The 16,041-nt window shown below is 46.6% G+C and overlaps 1 protein-coding gene across 1 annotated transcript in view; it reads left to right on the top strand.

Annotated features, from left to right (window-relative positions):
• Window positions 1-16,041, top strand: part of FREM3 (FRAS1 related extracellular matrix 3) — a 275,102-nt gene that overhangs the window by 223,177 nt on the left and 35,884 nt on the right. The window contains exons 14-16 of the mRNA XM_069631210.1: window positions 1,350-1,653; window positions 4,909-5,040; window positions 8,925-9,256. Coding sequence (XP_069487311.1) covers window positions 1,350-1,653; window positions 4,909-5,040; window positions 8,925-9,256 — 768 coding nt within the window. The remainder of the gene's footprint in view (window positions 1-1,349; window positions 1,654-4,908; window positions 5,041-8,924; window positions 9,257-16,041) is intronic.

Raw genomic sequence — 16,041 nt, 5'->3', positions numbered from 1 at the left:
AGAGTCTTTAGCTCACCATCCTTTCACAGAAGAGAAATGCCCACTACATTTCAGTCTTTATCCTGCCCGAGGGCAGTCCACCACCGAAATGCCTGGCAATTCTCTTATGAACAAGAGTACCAAAAGCAACCCCAGACAGGTGTTTCAGCCTGGTTGGGCCTCGTCAGTGAGGTGGAGCTGTGCCTCTCTAAGAACAGTGAGCAAGGGTTCCACGTCTTGAATACCCTAGTAACTTAGGGTGAAAACCCAAAGCTACTTAATATGCATAAGTAAGGGGGGTTCTGGGAGTTATAATTCGGTGGGCCATAACACTGGCAGTGTTTGAAGTTGCTACTAATGCTGATAAAAAGGAGAACTCTAACCCATGCTGACTCTAGGCTTGCTCAGGTGGTCTGCCGCTGGCATGAATGTTATGTGATGGTACAGGAGATATATAAAGCACACCACTTCCACTGGCATAACCTCACGGCGCTATGACCGTCTCAACTGATCCTGCAGAACTAGACTATGTGGTGGCATCCGTGAGGTGTCAGAGCATTGCTCAATGAGTCATTGCCGGGAGGAGTTCTGTCATGGGGGTCACAAGCGTGTGGCCCCCTTCATTCCAAATGGGGCACTGTTGAACAACAAATCACTCATGTGATTCAACTCCCAAAACAAGATTATTAAGTCATTGGCAGAAAACCGGGCGTTGTTGAATTCAAAAACAGAAAGAAGAATGTGTGTGAAACCGTGCTACTTTTGTTGCACGGCCCTTCATTGGCAGCTTGCTTTGCTGGTAGCCTCCAGGAAAAGGGAGTTTTCACCCTTCAAGGGAGTTTAATGTTCATGACCTACTCTTGAGACAGGCGGTGCTTAGGGTTGACTGGGACGACTTGGCCTTCAAGATGGGTAACTGGCTATAGGGTGCATGACATAACAGGTATATCTGTAGCACACACGTTTACCCCTGCAGAGGCATCTTGGCGCTATTCACGGATAACAGATATTTAGTGGTACCCAACTTAATGGACTCATTTTATCAACCTTGGAAGGATGAAGGTCTGAGTGGACCCGCAGTGATGCAAACCTGTGATGATGAAATCAAGCACAGGCCACTGAGCCACATACCCGGCTTACATATCTTGACCGTTCTGATGCTATTGGACCGGCCGCCTGCAACGCACACAACTATTCACAACACATTGTTCACCAGACTTGAAAAAGTCATCAGTAAATCACTTGCCCATCACTGATGGTAACTCTTGTAATGCTTGATGCGGCTTTTAATTTTTTATCTTAAAACATCAAGTGTTCTTTGTGTGCTTTTCTTGTCCGTTGGTGTTCTAATTGTTCTTGCACCCTTCCAGGCCTGTAATCCAAAATATTCAGACTACGACAAGACGGGCTCTATCTGTGCCGCCGAGAACATCAACGATACGCTGTCCCAGTATCGCTGGCTCGTCAGCGCCCCCAGCGGCAGCGACGGGGTCACCAGTCCCATGCGTGAAGTCGACTCCAACACCTTCTTCACCAACACCAAGTCTATCACGCTGGACTCAATCTACTTCCATGCTGGATCGCGCGTGCAGTGCGCCGCCCGAGCTGTGAACGCCAATGGAGATGCAGGACTTGAGCTGCACAGCCCAATTGTGACTGTCAACCGCGATGAGGGTGAGATCTGCTGTAATAAAATCTGTCTGCCCCTCACCCCCAGTTAAATTCTGTCTAGTGAGACAAATTAACAGGTTCGTCTTGCTTGTCAATCAAAGAAGACATTCAATTATTGGTCTGGCACCACACAGACTATAGCATGGTGTTAAGATATATGCTTTGTATTCTCGTGACACAACATTCTTGATCAGGGTACAGGCACATTACAGAAGCAGCCAACACATTGTTAATCCACACTCAGACCCTTGATCAGATGGTGTAAATCACTGCGCTGTACTCAGTACTCATCAGAATGACGTCATAAACTCACAGTGACATGTATTGCTGCTGTAAACGGTTCTATGCTCTTAGATGGCCAGGTTTATTTTTGCAGAGTTTTTTGCCGAATATTTTCAGATGAAAAAACGAATTGACATTCTTTTATGGGGAGGCGGGGGAGAGTTCTCTAGCAAGCTTCCCCTTTCCTATTATCTAGTTGCTATTTGACAGACCCACTAACCTTTATATCCTTGTATACCCTTCCCCCCCCATCACCATATTTTCCGATGAGTTTTTTCGGCCGAAAATGGTCAGCAAAAAACTCTTTGGGGAAAAAGAAAGCCTGGCGATGTACCAACCTCGTACCCTGTAAACAAAACTGGGTCTTGGGCGTTTTACTTCAGCCCACATCTGATTGGTGGGCGCTTAGCAGTCTGCAGTTGTATCATTTTATGGGGTCAGGTATATAGTAATTATGAGGTCCAAAATCTGTTCCATATTTGTGACATGTTATGGATTTTGCAGATATGTAGGGATACACGTGTGGCCATAACAGACGCACAGCTTCGCAGTGCTTCATACAGTAGAAGCAAGTACTGCTTCTGTGATACCCGGAGCACGCCTTCAATTTGCCTTTCACAATGACTTGGACCCGAGTCCCACACTGAGAAATGCGAGCAGTACAGACGTGAACTCTCAAAAGTAAAATACAAGTATCATGGCAGCAGTTCAGCTCTCTAGGAAAAGGTGTTTCATCGCAAGCAGCGCAACTATGACTGACAGGAGAGGCCGGGGAACTCGAGGAATAACAACGAAGGTGGAGCAGTGAAGAAAACAGAGACTGCCTGAAGTTGGGGTTCTTAGAACCTTGAAGTATATTCTGGAAGACAGCGATCATGGTCTTGTCATGGCGATTGTACATTAGTTCCCCTCTCTCTGATGGAGCACTGAATTGTTTTAAAGTGCGAATCACTGTTGAGGCCCAAACCAGTGGTCTTCAGCAATGACTAGTTGCCAGTGAGTGGCTCTCCAACAACCTTAAGCTTTGCAGCCCACTCAACCGTGCCGAAGCAAGTTATAAAGTTAAAATATATTTTAAAAAACAAGAAAGTCACAAGATGTATGCACCGACACCCTGAGTCCTCTCTTTATGTTCATTGTGACTCGGGTAGGGGTGGCAATGGAGTGTAGAAGCGGGGAAGGGGCTTTACAGGGAAGACGCTTGATGGAAAATTCTCCCTGTTGGGGCCGCGATGGGGACACAGAGGGGAGTAATAGTGAGAACATGAAAGCAGCAGAGGTGTGGCTGCACTCTGACCCCAGATGTGCGTTTGAGGTCAAAAGTGAAGCAAGTGAGAAAAGTGGTTATTTGCATTACCTTAAAAAAACGACAGGGCTGACACAATAAACGCTGTGAACAAAAGATTTGAGTTGTTGTAACTCACAGATTTCTTTGATTCCTTGACTGATAGAGAGTTTGCCATCAAAGAATATGCTGAACCTTAAGAAATAGCTGAATATAAATTATAGGTTGGTCTACTTTTGTGTGCTTTGGTGCTAAAATCAACGTTCTCATTGGACGAAAATAATTAATTTCATTTTCTGTCCTTTGATGCTTTTCCCAGTCAATCTTTACAATGACTCAGGTTAATTGTTCGGGCCAATTGTCACAGAAGTAAGATCAAAAATGTGTTTGATCAAAGGTGTACATGGAACATTTGTTCACATGTTACCAACCAAAATATGTGCCTATCAAAATGAAGTATTTCAGGCTCTCAGGTGTGACCTAGGACACCTGAAAAGAAACAGCCCCTGATTACTTTAGTGGGTGGAGCGGTCAGCGGGTTGCTCTTTGTTTTAGTTAGTTGCCCGGGATAATTGTCATTGATCAGACGTAGCTCTCATTAAAGAACAGACCTGGGGCTGCAATCGAATTCCCGGTTATCAGGGCCCACGTACTAGCGCACGAATCTGCAGCAGTTTCTGATATAGTGCATTAAACAATAATGGACTGATTATTGTTCAGTGAATAGTGCACCGTTGTGATAGACACCATTCTTTCCAGATTCCAAATCTTATCTGGGGTAAGGCCCAGTACAGCAGGTGCCCTTTTTTTGTTTGTGGTGTCTGTTAACACAAGAGGCTGTCTTCCTAACCGGATGTGTCCCACACATGGTGCGCTTCAAATGTTCATGTTGAGTTTAGTTGGATCATCGACCCAACGAGATCATCGACCAACCAAGACCATCGACCAATCGAGTAGAAGATTACAGTCAGGCTAATACGCGAACAATCGTCCCTGAAATCCACAACCTGTACAATATTCTCATATATAGTTGTTGAACGTGAGTGTAGTTCACAGTTTGGTAGGCGGATGAGGACCGTCTTCACACGCATCATTTGGGAAATGTTTAGGCACTCTGGATACAACACGGATAGCAAAGTCAAATTGTGTGTGATGTCATCAAAGCATCACTGAGCAGGAGCCCGGGTGTCCCGGCATCAAAGCTTAGCCATACATTAAGTGGGTTATATCAACTGTTCATGTACAGAAAACCTTTCTGTCGTTTGATAACTGAAACAATGCTCTCTGTCCCGGCTACTGAGTGTAAATGCAGAACACGCTCTCATCCCGGTGTAGCACCCGCCTTCAATGGAGGTCAATATCAGCACACGGGACATCAGGAACCACGAGCCCGTCATGGGGTGAGAGAGCCAGGTAGCCTAAGTATTAGCTGAGGTTGGGCGAACAATGGCAGCATTGGTTGTGAAGAGTCAGAACCACAGACGTTATACACATTCTTCGGTCACCAGAACACTTCCGATCAGGGCTGGAAGATGAGGACACAAACTCTGGCCTGTATGGAAAAGAAACAGGAGCATCTCTGTGTGCAAAAAGTAGACTGTTATTTTGCCCTAGACTAATTCCTTTGGGTAGAATTGTGCATTGGACTGTATGGAACCTCTTTTCCTCTAACCAACAACCTTTTGTTCTAGGACTCTGCCAGCCACGTATCCCAGGAACAGTGGGGGCCGAACCTTTTTCAGCCAAGATTCGCTACACAGGTCCCGATGACCCCGATTATCCCAACCTGATCAAGCTGATAGTGACGATGCCTCACATGGACGGTAAGCTGGGTGCTCACCTGATTTATTCAAGAACCTTTTTTAAATCCTTTCAAAGGCCACCATGGACAAGTGACTCAATGAGGAAAATTCCAAAAGACGCTCGACATACTGGCCTCATTGCAAGTTTGCAGGTAGCCTGCCTGTAATACAGGCAGGCTACCTCCAAACTTGCAAAAAAAATCTGGCACCCGTGAATGGGCAATTACTGGTGTATTCCGGCCCCACTGGACCCGGTAATTGCCCTTTCGCGGGTGCCGGAATTGGGTGATCCCCATTCCCAATGGGGATGCCTGTAGCACCGACATGGTTCTTAACGTTCCCTGTGCTACAGGCATGCTGTGCTCGCAGGTGCCTTTCATTCCGCCAGGTCAGACCTGGCAGAATGAAAGGCACCCGCAAGCACAACTCAGAGTTTGCCGGTCCGGATACAACAGTACTGGCAAGCTTACTGGCACCGTTGCATCCGGACCAGCAAACTCGTAATGAGGCGCCTCATTACAACCCGGGTGGTTGCCGGGACTGTAAAACAGGCACGGCTGCCACCGGAGTTTCATTTTTTCTGGCGTCCAGAAATGGGCAATTACCGGGTCATTACGACCTTGCCGGACCCGGTATTTGCCTATTCTTGGGCGCCAAAAAAAATTCTTCCCAATTCACATGGAAACCCATAGGGCTTCATGGGAATAGGGAAGCCGGATGCACAGGCACCGTTATCAACAGTGCGTAAATGCTGTGCTTGCGGGTGCCTTTCATTCCACCGGGTCAGACCTGGCGGAATGAAAGGCACCCGCCAGCACAACTCAGAGTTTGCCAGTCCGGATACAATTGTACTCGCAAGCTTACCGGTACCGTTGTATCTGGACCGGCAAGCTCGTAATGAGGCCCAAGTGTGTTTCGCACGCAGGGTGGGAACAAAGTGGAGGAGCAGAAACGTGGGGCATGGGGATGAGGAGTAGAGGAGGGAACACGGAGTAGGGCACAGAGAAAGGCTGGTGAAAGGGATGGGGAAAAATGGCAGTGCAAATTGTCAGGTACAATAAGGAGGGGGAGAAATGGACGGTATGGAGAGAAGAAAGACACAAAGCGACAGCCTGGAACGGGAAACATAGAAACAGTGCATAGAAGGGAGAGAATAGTGACAGCGCACAACCCTGCACTTGTGACAGTGCTGCTGTCTAAATCCGCCCACCAAGCACTCTCTGTTCACACCATCCTCTGCACAACCACCAAAAGCTGTTAGCCAGGTATGAGGACTCAACCAGGCTAGGCCCACAACAGGCCATATCTTGCAAGACAGACATCCCGCCACGGCCATCTAGTAGCAAAGATGGAAGTAGTTTCTGATCTGTAACTCCAGTTCTCCAGCGTTGGTATCTTTCATGGATTCACATGCTGTGAATATTCCCAGTCGTCAGGCTGGGATGACGGGGAATATTCACAGCATGTGAATCCATGAAAGATCCAATGCTGGAGAAATGGCCGTTTAAGTCACTCGTCATCTTTACCCTGGTGATCGCTTTTTCATAAGGATTTCAAGTACGCATCCAGGCTGTTTTACTGAATTGAGTCGCCCTAGTCTTGGTAGATCTCCCTGTAAGGTTCCTGCTCCCACTGGGAGAACATCGTATAGGGTATCGGCACGTATGTAATCGCCATCAGCCTCATTAAACATGCCCAGATTTCCATGTAGGGGAACCTGAATACTCTAAACTCAGACTTCATTCCATCTTCAACCGGCTTCTTCTGGAGCGGAGCCGCCGCTCTCAATTCCCCCATGTCATATCTGAGAACATATCATGGGCTGATGCTTGAGGGTACCGGCTGCTCCTTTCCCTCTCCTCCCCGTACACATGGGTGCATACTAAATGAATCGGAGTGGACCCGCTTTTATACAAGAACCCAATGAAAAACTGTTGATTTGATATCCTTTTCACGTAGAAACGATTGAATGTAAGTCTAATTATTCTACATGTGCAGGCTGGCTTGGAAATTAGAGTAAGGAACCTTTCGCTTTTCCCCAGTAAGACTGAACAGTTAATGTGAGCTTCCCTGAAGCAAAGTTTTGGCCACCTAGGAGATTTACAAATAGAAATCGAACAACCTTCTACCTTCACATTTACACTCCACATTTACTGTAACTATGTCTGTTACAGAGGAGGCCATGCACTGCAAAGGGTCAGGTAGAGGTGGCAATGGAGTGCAGGGCAGGGGGCACACAGGGAAGAAGATTAATGAACAATTCTCCATGTTGGGGCCACGATGGGGACACAGAGGGGGTAATACTTAAGCAGCATCATGTGCTTTGACAAACAAATAAGACAACATAAATACAATCGCAGGATGATAAAAAAAAGTATCACTATAATAAAGGTAAAACGATAAAAAAAAGAGAACCTACTTACATCATAATACAACATTGGAAAGAGGCATTGAAATTACATTGCATCCCTCATGAAAGTTAAGGAAGTCTAATCCACTGTTTCCCACTCATCACTGGTAATTCGTGTAGGCCCTTTAACAAAAACGAAATGTTCTACTGGATGGTAAGGGCCCGGGCCCGTATTCATAGGCCTAAGCCCAGCAATGGCCAACAAGCAATGAGCGGGTGACTATTGCTATTACCACCGAGGCTTTGCTACTAGGGCTGCTGGGAGCAATCAATATGTCTGAAATAAATGTGCACAGTTGGGTGGGCGACCTGTTTCAGCATCGCTGCCATGGCAATGGTGGGCTCGCTTTGTGTGGAGCCACTCTTCTATTTTGATAGTGGCCAGGGTGGGTGGAGAAGCGTGGCAAGGTGCAACTGCACGGGAGGAAAGCAAGAAGTAAGTGTGTGCTGCGGAGCATGAGTGAGGGGGGCTAAGGGGACTGAGGAAGTGTCAGGGCAAGGGAGAGAAAATGGCGGGCGGTTGCATGTGTACACCGCTTGATCAAAGAGCGGATTGGATCAAGGGATTCACCCCGTGTTTTGAGAAGCCTGATTGGCTCCCATATCTACCCAGGATGGTCATCTGAGGTAAAATTGCCTGATAGTGGGTTGCAGAAAAGTTGCGTAGCTCATCAAGAGAAAAGCGTCTTTTCTACGGCCCAGTGGTGTGGATGTGTGTTTCCCTTTTTATGCCCTCTATGGCATCGAGGGTGTGTGGTTTAAAGCTAAGGAATAACAAGGAGACGGGCTCCAGTGGGCGTGACCGGTGACTCATACTGTCAAAGCCTTGTCTACAAAATTGCTCTCACACTCTACCAAGCACTTTGACTCAATGATACACAATGAGCATCATTACGACCACGGAGGTAGCCATGCAGCTATTTGCGACATGGCTACCCCCATACCGGTTACCGGGTACCGGGTCCGGGTTCCCTGAATGTGGAAATACCGGGCCATTCCGACCTTGGAGGATGCAAACAACGGGCCTGTTAATGACGGGCCCATTGTTTGCATCCTGGTCTGCTCACCGGACCCGCTAAGGACGCATGGTTTTACCAGGCGTCCTTAGCGGGTCCCGCGAGGAGACCTCATAATGAGGCGATAGGGGGGTTAACGGTTAAACCCCTGCCACCAGGGTCGTAATGAGGCCCAATGTCGCACCCAAATCCATTTGAAGGCGGTAGGAAGCGTACATATTAGCACAAACTGAGAAGAAAAAAATGTATATTTTATGGATTTTCCAAATATTTATAGATCTCTGCAGGGCTATATCACAAGCCGGCTAGTTAAACAGTGCTGGAGTTGCTTTGAAGTCTACAACTTCAGGACTCTTTAATAGCTAGTTTCCATACCAAAAGTTAATCTACATTGCAATAAATAAATTGGAAAGAATTCCCCCCAACCCATTACACACATTGCCATGCTCTCGTATCATAAACTAAGTTTTTTTTTTTAGGTATGTTGCCCGTCATCTCAACCCGGCCCATGTCGAACTTCGAGCTGACCTTGAGTCCTGACGGGACTCGAGTGGGAAACCACAAGTGCTCGAATCTTCTGGATTACAACGAGATCCCGACCAGGCATGGCTTCATAACGGACAACACCAAAAACCCTGAGGTGATCGGCGAGACATCCCCATACCAGTATAGCACAGCCCTGCGATCAGCCCGCTCCCTGCGCTTCTACCGCAACCTGAATCTGGAGGCCTGCCTATGGGAGTTCAACAGCTACTACGACATGTCCGAGCTGCTGACGGATTGCAGTGGTAGCATTGGCACCGATGGTCAGGTAGGGTTTCATATTCCAATCATGGCATGAATTATTTTCATTTCAGAATTCAAGAGCCGTGAGACTCTGAGCTTTCATAAAAGGGAATTCAGTCTGTTTCCTGAAGGCTTAACTATACTATAAGGAATCTGGCTTCCTTGTAGCAGTGACATGTAGGATTCAAGGAAAAACTGCAATGAGATGGCTGCAATGAGAGGGCCATGAGGTGAGATGGCTGCAATGAGAGGACCATGAAGTGAGATGGCTGCAACAAGAGGGCCATGAGACGAGATGGCTTTTACTGAAATGTTGCAGATACTACAAAAGACCACACAGTGGCTAGATTGTACCATTTATGATTAGTACCCGGCGAGGGTCAAACAGAATGTAACAAACATTCTGATTGACCCTCGCCTGGGCTTTACCTGACCGGGAATCCCTCGGCCAGGATTCCTTTCCTTTGTTTCCAGCAGGGATGGGGGTGGGAGGTGTGGCAGCCGCTCAGCAAATGAGGTGTTTCGAAACGGATCAATCCCCACTCTGAGCCTCCACACGGCTAGAGGCTGCCACCCTCCCCCGCTGGGAATTCAGGTACGTTTTTTCCTTCTTGATTCCCCCTCCCCTGCAAATATTCCCTCCCTGCCCTCCCAGCCCCACTTACCTTCTTATTTCTCCTTTTGCGGGAGCAAACGCGCTGGGAACACTTCTGTCCCCAGCGCGTCCGCTGCCGATGGCTGCCATGGAAAGGGAAAATGGACTCATGGTTTTGCAGATACGCCTGATTATGCATTTGCCCCCAAAACACAGCAGTCCTTTCTACCACAAGAACTGATCTTTTTTAATAGCAGCAGCGGTAGAAGTGTACCAAAAGAAGTAGTGAAACTGTAGTCTCGACAAGGGAGAGGGTAGATGGAAACCTAGTGCAAAATGTGACAAGTGTTTCGGCCCAGACATTCCAATAGTCTAAGTGACTAGGACCTGAGGCTCCTATTACAGCTTTACACTTGGACAGGGGCATGAATTTACAAATCCTCTATATAGAATGGTGAATATGCTTGTAAAAAGTAGATGAATGGTAAACAGAAAAAAATGAAAGTAGTGGAACACTGCTCCCGACTGTTCCCGCTCACTTCGATCACTGAATGGCAGAAATGATGCACCTCAAAGTCTTGTGCGTGAGTGCGCAATACCACAAGCATTTTCCATAGATTGGCATAACAGTGGAACTCTGGCACCCAAGTGGTCCATCCACACAGTATGCTTTGCATTCATGTCCAATGATCAGTTCTGAACGTCATGTGGCCCCAGTGTGGTTGAGAACATCTGATTTTGTTTTGGGAGGGTGAAAGCCCATTGACATGTATGAACGGGAGCTGGGTTCTTACGGGGCATGTCATACCCAGAAAGGCGTGTGGGTTGAGAATGATGCATTGCCTCCACCCCTTTTACAGATTATACCACCTCCAATTACAGAGGTCCTTATGCCCACCCACAACTCCCCAACCTTGTCCATCAGAGGGCTGGCCAGACTATGCATGCCACCTTGTGCGAGGGTGTTGACTGAATAAAAACGTCATTTCTTTTAGATGAAAGGCCGCTTTTATTCAAGGCAGAGCAGCTTACAATCATTAACATATTAACTTTCTTTACAAAAAATCCCCTTCTTCATTGTTATCATCTTATGCTTCGACTCTCATCTTTCCTTGTACTTTGTTTTTTCCCTTCTGCTCGTCCTTCTTATTCCCCATGTTTTAGCTCTCCTTGCTCTTTCTTTCTTCTTTCTGCTTTTTCTTTCTTTCTCTTGTTCATGCCTTCCCACTCTAGGACCAAGTATATTTGTTCTCTTTTAATTTATTTCTCATCCCCGCCTGTTGTCTTATTGTAACCTTTAAAACCACTTCAGCTATTGTTAACCTTTCCTATTTTTTATTGTTTATTCTTTTTTTTTTTTTTAATTAAACCTTTCCTATTGTTTTTCTGCTCTGGATACTCTGCTCCAGCATTCAGCGTGACCCTCCCCAGGTAGTGTCCCGCTTCCTTTATATTTCCCATTTTTTTAAAATCCATCCACCACATTCATCAAATATATTTCAGCTCCTAAAAATGACAAGTGCACCCTGTCCGGTCTAAAGTATACTGGCACCCAAACGTAATGTCATCATGCCCTAAAACCCCTATTCCTATAGCTCTGCAAGAACCAGACACTTCTCTGTTAATGTATTTTCTTCTTTTGTCAATGGCTGCGGGTTTCCGAGCACTCCTCCATACTCTTCGTGGCAACAATTGTGTCCATACAACTTCTGTGTCATTCCATAATTTCTTAATAAGGCCCAGTTTTTCATTTTTATTATTTCTAGCCCAGTGCATCGTATTAAGTCATTTTCCCCCAAATGAATGATCAACAAATCTGCCATCCGTCTTATACCCCTTAAATCAAACAACATTGGCATCAACTGTCCCCACCTAATGCCCCCCACACAAGACCATACCAGTTCCGCCTCACTGTCGGCTCTTCCCAGCTGTTTTCCGTAAGTCCTTGTCTCTGCTTGTTTCCCGGCCCATTTAACAATGGAGTGTCCACAAATCCACACTTCCTTCGGCATCATTGGTACTAGATAAACGACAAAAGGGGAGCACTGTCACCATCCACCATATTCCACTACATATTCTTCACATCCCTTACATACAATCTAAACCTGTGCGACTTCCACCACCCCAACAATTTTACCTCCTTTTTGCCTGAGCTCAAATCAACCCCTTCCGATGCAGCTCCCATACGGAACAAGTATGTACCAAACTCCTTTGAGTCAACCCCCACTCTTTTTAAACCTTTTTCAGCACTGCTAACACCTGTCCTCCTTTTACCCATTGTCATGTACAAGTACAAAATAACACACCCCACTCCTCTGAGCTCTTTTTTCTCCAAATAACTTCAGAGCCCTCACTGGGCATATTTCCCTGCTTTCAGACCTCCCCAGTTCCACCACCGCCCCTTTTTTGTTCTGATCTGTCTTGCTCTGTCGGATCCATAATCACACTCTTTCTTTTGTGCATGCCACTTCGTATACCCCGAAACCCTCCCAACCCATCCCGCCCACCAACTCTGACACTCTAAATGCTCTAAAAAACAAAGCTGCAAACATAGCTTTAAACAGTTAGACTTCCCAAACAGAAGCACACCACCACCTCTACTGCTACCTACAGTCTCCTGAACAAACCCACCGACATAGGCCTGTGGGTATCTTTCTTCCCTCCCCTCTTCCTGGCACAACCTTCTAATATCCACTTCCCCAATTCACCTGCTGAGGGTTTATAACCCCAAAAACACTTCCCATAAAATGCCACCCCCCGCCAACTTAGCAGCGATAGTCACTGATGACCCTCCTTTCTTAATAAGCATCATTATGAAATCCACCACATCATCCCTCCATTCTATGTACACCCTGTGTCCCAAACCTTTATCTCTCCTTAGCACCACTTCCCTCAAACTCTTCCTAGGTGAGACTGTATGATGCTCTAGTCGATGCAGCCAAAGACCCTTTCACCAGTTCCGTCACTTCTTGATCCCGAAGTTCCACAGTTCGGGGGGGCATCTCTGTTAGCCATTTGTCTGCCACTGGTGCCAGCCCACAGAATCTCAACCACTGTGAACGAGCTACTGCGTCAGCAATATTATTCGCTGCCCCTGCAATATGTTTTGCCCTGAAAATTACATTCTGTTTCAAACAGATCGGCACCAGCCTCCATAGTAACTTCAATACCCACACATCTTTGGTAGATGCCTATTGATATCTGCCACAATACTCTAGTTATTCCGCCAGAACACTACCCTTTTGTTTTTCAAAAATCTCTCCACAGTTCCAAAGCCACAATCACTGGAAAAAACTCCAAAAAGTCAAAAATATGCTTCTCTTCTGCCCATTCTGACAGCCATACCGCTGCACACCACCTCCCTTCCCAGTACACTCCAAAACCCATTGCCCAGCCGCGTCAGAAAATATCTCCACATTCCAATATCTCACCCAGTCGTCTAGCCACATTGATATTTTATTGTGTTCCGATAAAAAACACCTCCACAGCTGAAGGTCCTGTCTCATTCGAGCGGTCGCCCTAATCCTATGATGCAGTCTTTTTGCACCTGCAATTGCCAACACCATCTGTCCACAAAACGCCCTTCCCGGCGCTACCACCCTGCAATCAACATTGAGCTTCCCCAAAAGCTGTTGTATTGTCCTCACCTCACACCTTTCTTTTGACACCACCTCGTACAATTTCTCTCTCAATTTTTCAATCTTCACCAAAGCTACTCTAGATTCCATTCTTTTTGCATCCAATTCAATGCCCAGAAACGCCAGCAATGACGCTGGACCTTCAGTGTTTTCTAACGCCAGTGGAATGCTCAGTTCCTCGGTCAATCTTTGAAATTCCCTTAGTAACCGTTCACATTCCTCTGCATTTTTTCCCACCATCAAAAAGTCGTCCAGGTAATGCACCATATGGTTTTGTAAATGCCCATTCTATAAAAGTGTTAAAAACCTCAAACAGTGCACATGCTGCTGTGCATCCCATGGGGAATGCTTTGTCCACATATATGCCACCCTCAAACTGAATACCTAATAGCTGAAAATCCTCTGGGTATACCGGTAGCAGCCTGAACGCTGACTTCACGTCACATTTTGACATTTGAGCGTATCCCCATATGTCTTAATTAGTGCAAATGCATCATCAATGTTAGCATAAGTCACTGTGCAGTCTAACGGGTTGATGGAATCATTAATAGACTCCCCCTGTTGCCATGACAGGTGATGAATCGTTCAAAACTCACCTTTTTCTTGATAGGCACAATGCTCATAAGCGAAACAATCAAATTTGACAATGGACGGTATTCAAATGGGCCAGCCATTCTTCCTTCCCTCACTTCTTTCTTTAACTTGTCCACCACTATAACTGCATTTTCTTTTATAGATTTTAAGTTATCTGCCCATCTTCCCTCTCTTGGACCCTTGTACGGTATCCTGAATCCATTCTCAAATCCGTCTGCTAGCAACTTTGCTGCCTACCTGTCTGGGTAAAATTGTAGCCACGCCTTCAATGTTTTTACATTAATCAGAGTATGCCCTTTTCCCAGAGCCCCTTTAATACCCGGAACTTTACCTCCTCCCTCATTTCCTCTTCCCCAGCATTGTGTGAGGTGATGTCGTCCGGTGCATTTCGTACATTCGTGCTTGTACTTGCATGCCACTCCGGAACATGCCCCTCTGTTGTTAGCCCAGCATGCTCCCCCACCACCATACCCCCTGTCTGATTGCCCATCCCTCTTTGGATGGGCCTTCCTTGAAAGGGCACAAACGGCACCGGCAGCCCACTTGCCATGTATGTGACCGCCACTGGCCTCGGGGGAGCCATCCACTGCAATCATAGCTCTGCATCAATTTCTCCCCCATCTTCACCTTCATTCTCTGCCATCCGTGATCTGAACTCCTCATCGTATTTTAACCAAGCAAACCCTCCAAAATGTATCTGCACCTTCCTAACCACTTCCATGTATTTCAATAGTGCCACGCTCTGCTCAGGGAACTTCTCACAGTATATGGTGGCATATATGAGGAAAGCAGAGGTCCAATGTTCATTGGTACTCTAGGTCTCCTAGCTAATTCCAATTATTCTTCCTTACATCTTACTTCTCTGTGTGACAACTTAAATATCTTAACAAATTCTCCCCTCCAAGCGTGTTCTTTTGTAGCCAATGTGAGGTACGAATCTAGAGGCTTTGCTACCCCCATATATGGCAATCTCTGCTTTTTTTCGTATCTGCTTCTGTCCCTTCCTTCTCCTCTGTTATTATGTCCTTCACTTCTTTCTTTCTTACTCTTCCCTTGCCTGCTGCCCCTTCACACTCCTCATCCTTGCGTTCTTCTTTGTTTTTTCTATAATTCCTATATTGTAAACCTACCTCCTTCTTTACCTATTACACTTTCACTATCAGGCATTCTTTCATTGTTCTCCTCTTTCTTGTCTCTTTGCTCTGCATCACAGCCGATGTTCTTGTGTTTTCCCTTTACAAGAGCATACCACGAACTCCACCACCTCCCCTGTCTTTCCCATTTGCCCTGCTCCTCTCCCTGCTCCTCTCCCCCACCCCCTTTCCACACCATGACCATATGTCATTCACCCTTTTCTCTTTATCATTATTGCCCATTATTTTCTCTTCACTTCTCTTCATACCTCTCGCTCTGGGACTCTCCCAAAAATGTGGCCTGTGTGCAGACGCCCCGTCCATCTGTCTATTTTCTCTTTGTTCTGTGCCTCCCCTCCTGCCTGTCGTGCTCCTCTGTGGTGTTCTTTTGCACTCTTCTCCATTCTCTATCTCCCACCACTCGCCCCTTTCCACATGGTGCTCCATTCTTTCTATTGGCGACCAAAGCCTTCCCTCTTCTGACCTTGCCCAATCTTCACATCCATCCCCCACCCTTTCTTCTGGTATCTTTGGTAACCCCATATTTCTTCCACCTCAGTCATTTTTCTTTGCTCCCTTTTATCCTTTCTACATGTAAAGCTGCAGCACACCTCCTTTCTCCCGAACTACCTTTCGCCTTTATTTTGTTCTCATGCTTCTACCTGCCTAGTTGCCAACATCCTCTTGCAAGGCCATGCCGGGCATTTCTTTGTCCATGGCGGCAACTGCTGCTCTCTCAACCCCTCTTTGCCTTCTGCTGTCCCCCTCTCCTGAGGCTGGCCGGCACCCTGGGCCCATACCTCGCTCTCGTGTGCACCCCTTTCTTTTCTTTCTCCTTCTTGTCTGCCTC

This window comes from Ambystoma mexicanum, chromosome 6q (assembly GCF_040938575.1).
Source record: "Ambystoma mexicanum isolate Mex_15411 chromosome 6q, UKY_AmexF1_1, whole genome shotgun sequence".
NCBI classification, from domain to species: domain Eukaryota; kingdom Metazoa; phylum Chordata; class Amphibia; order Caudata; family Ambystomatidae; genus Ambystoma; species Ambystoma mexicanum.
The sequence above is the reverse complement of the archived record's forward strand: the minus strand, read 5'-3'. Positions and strand labels throughout refer to the sequence as shown.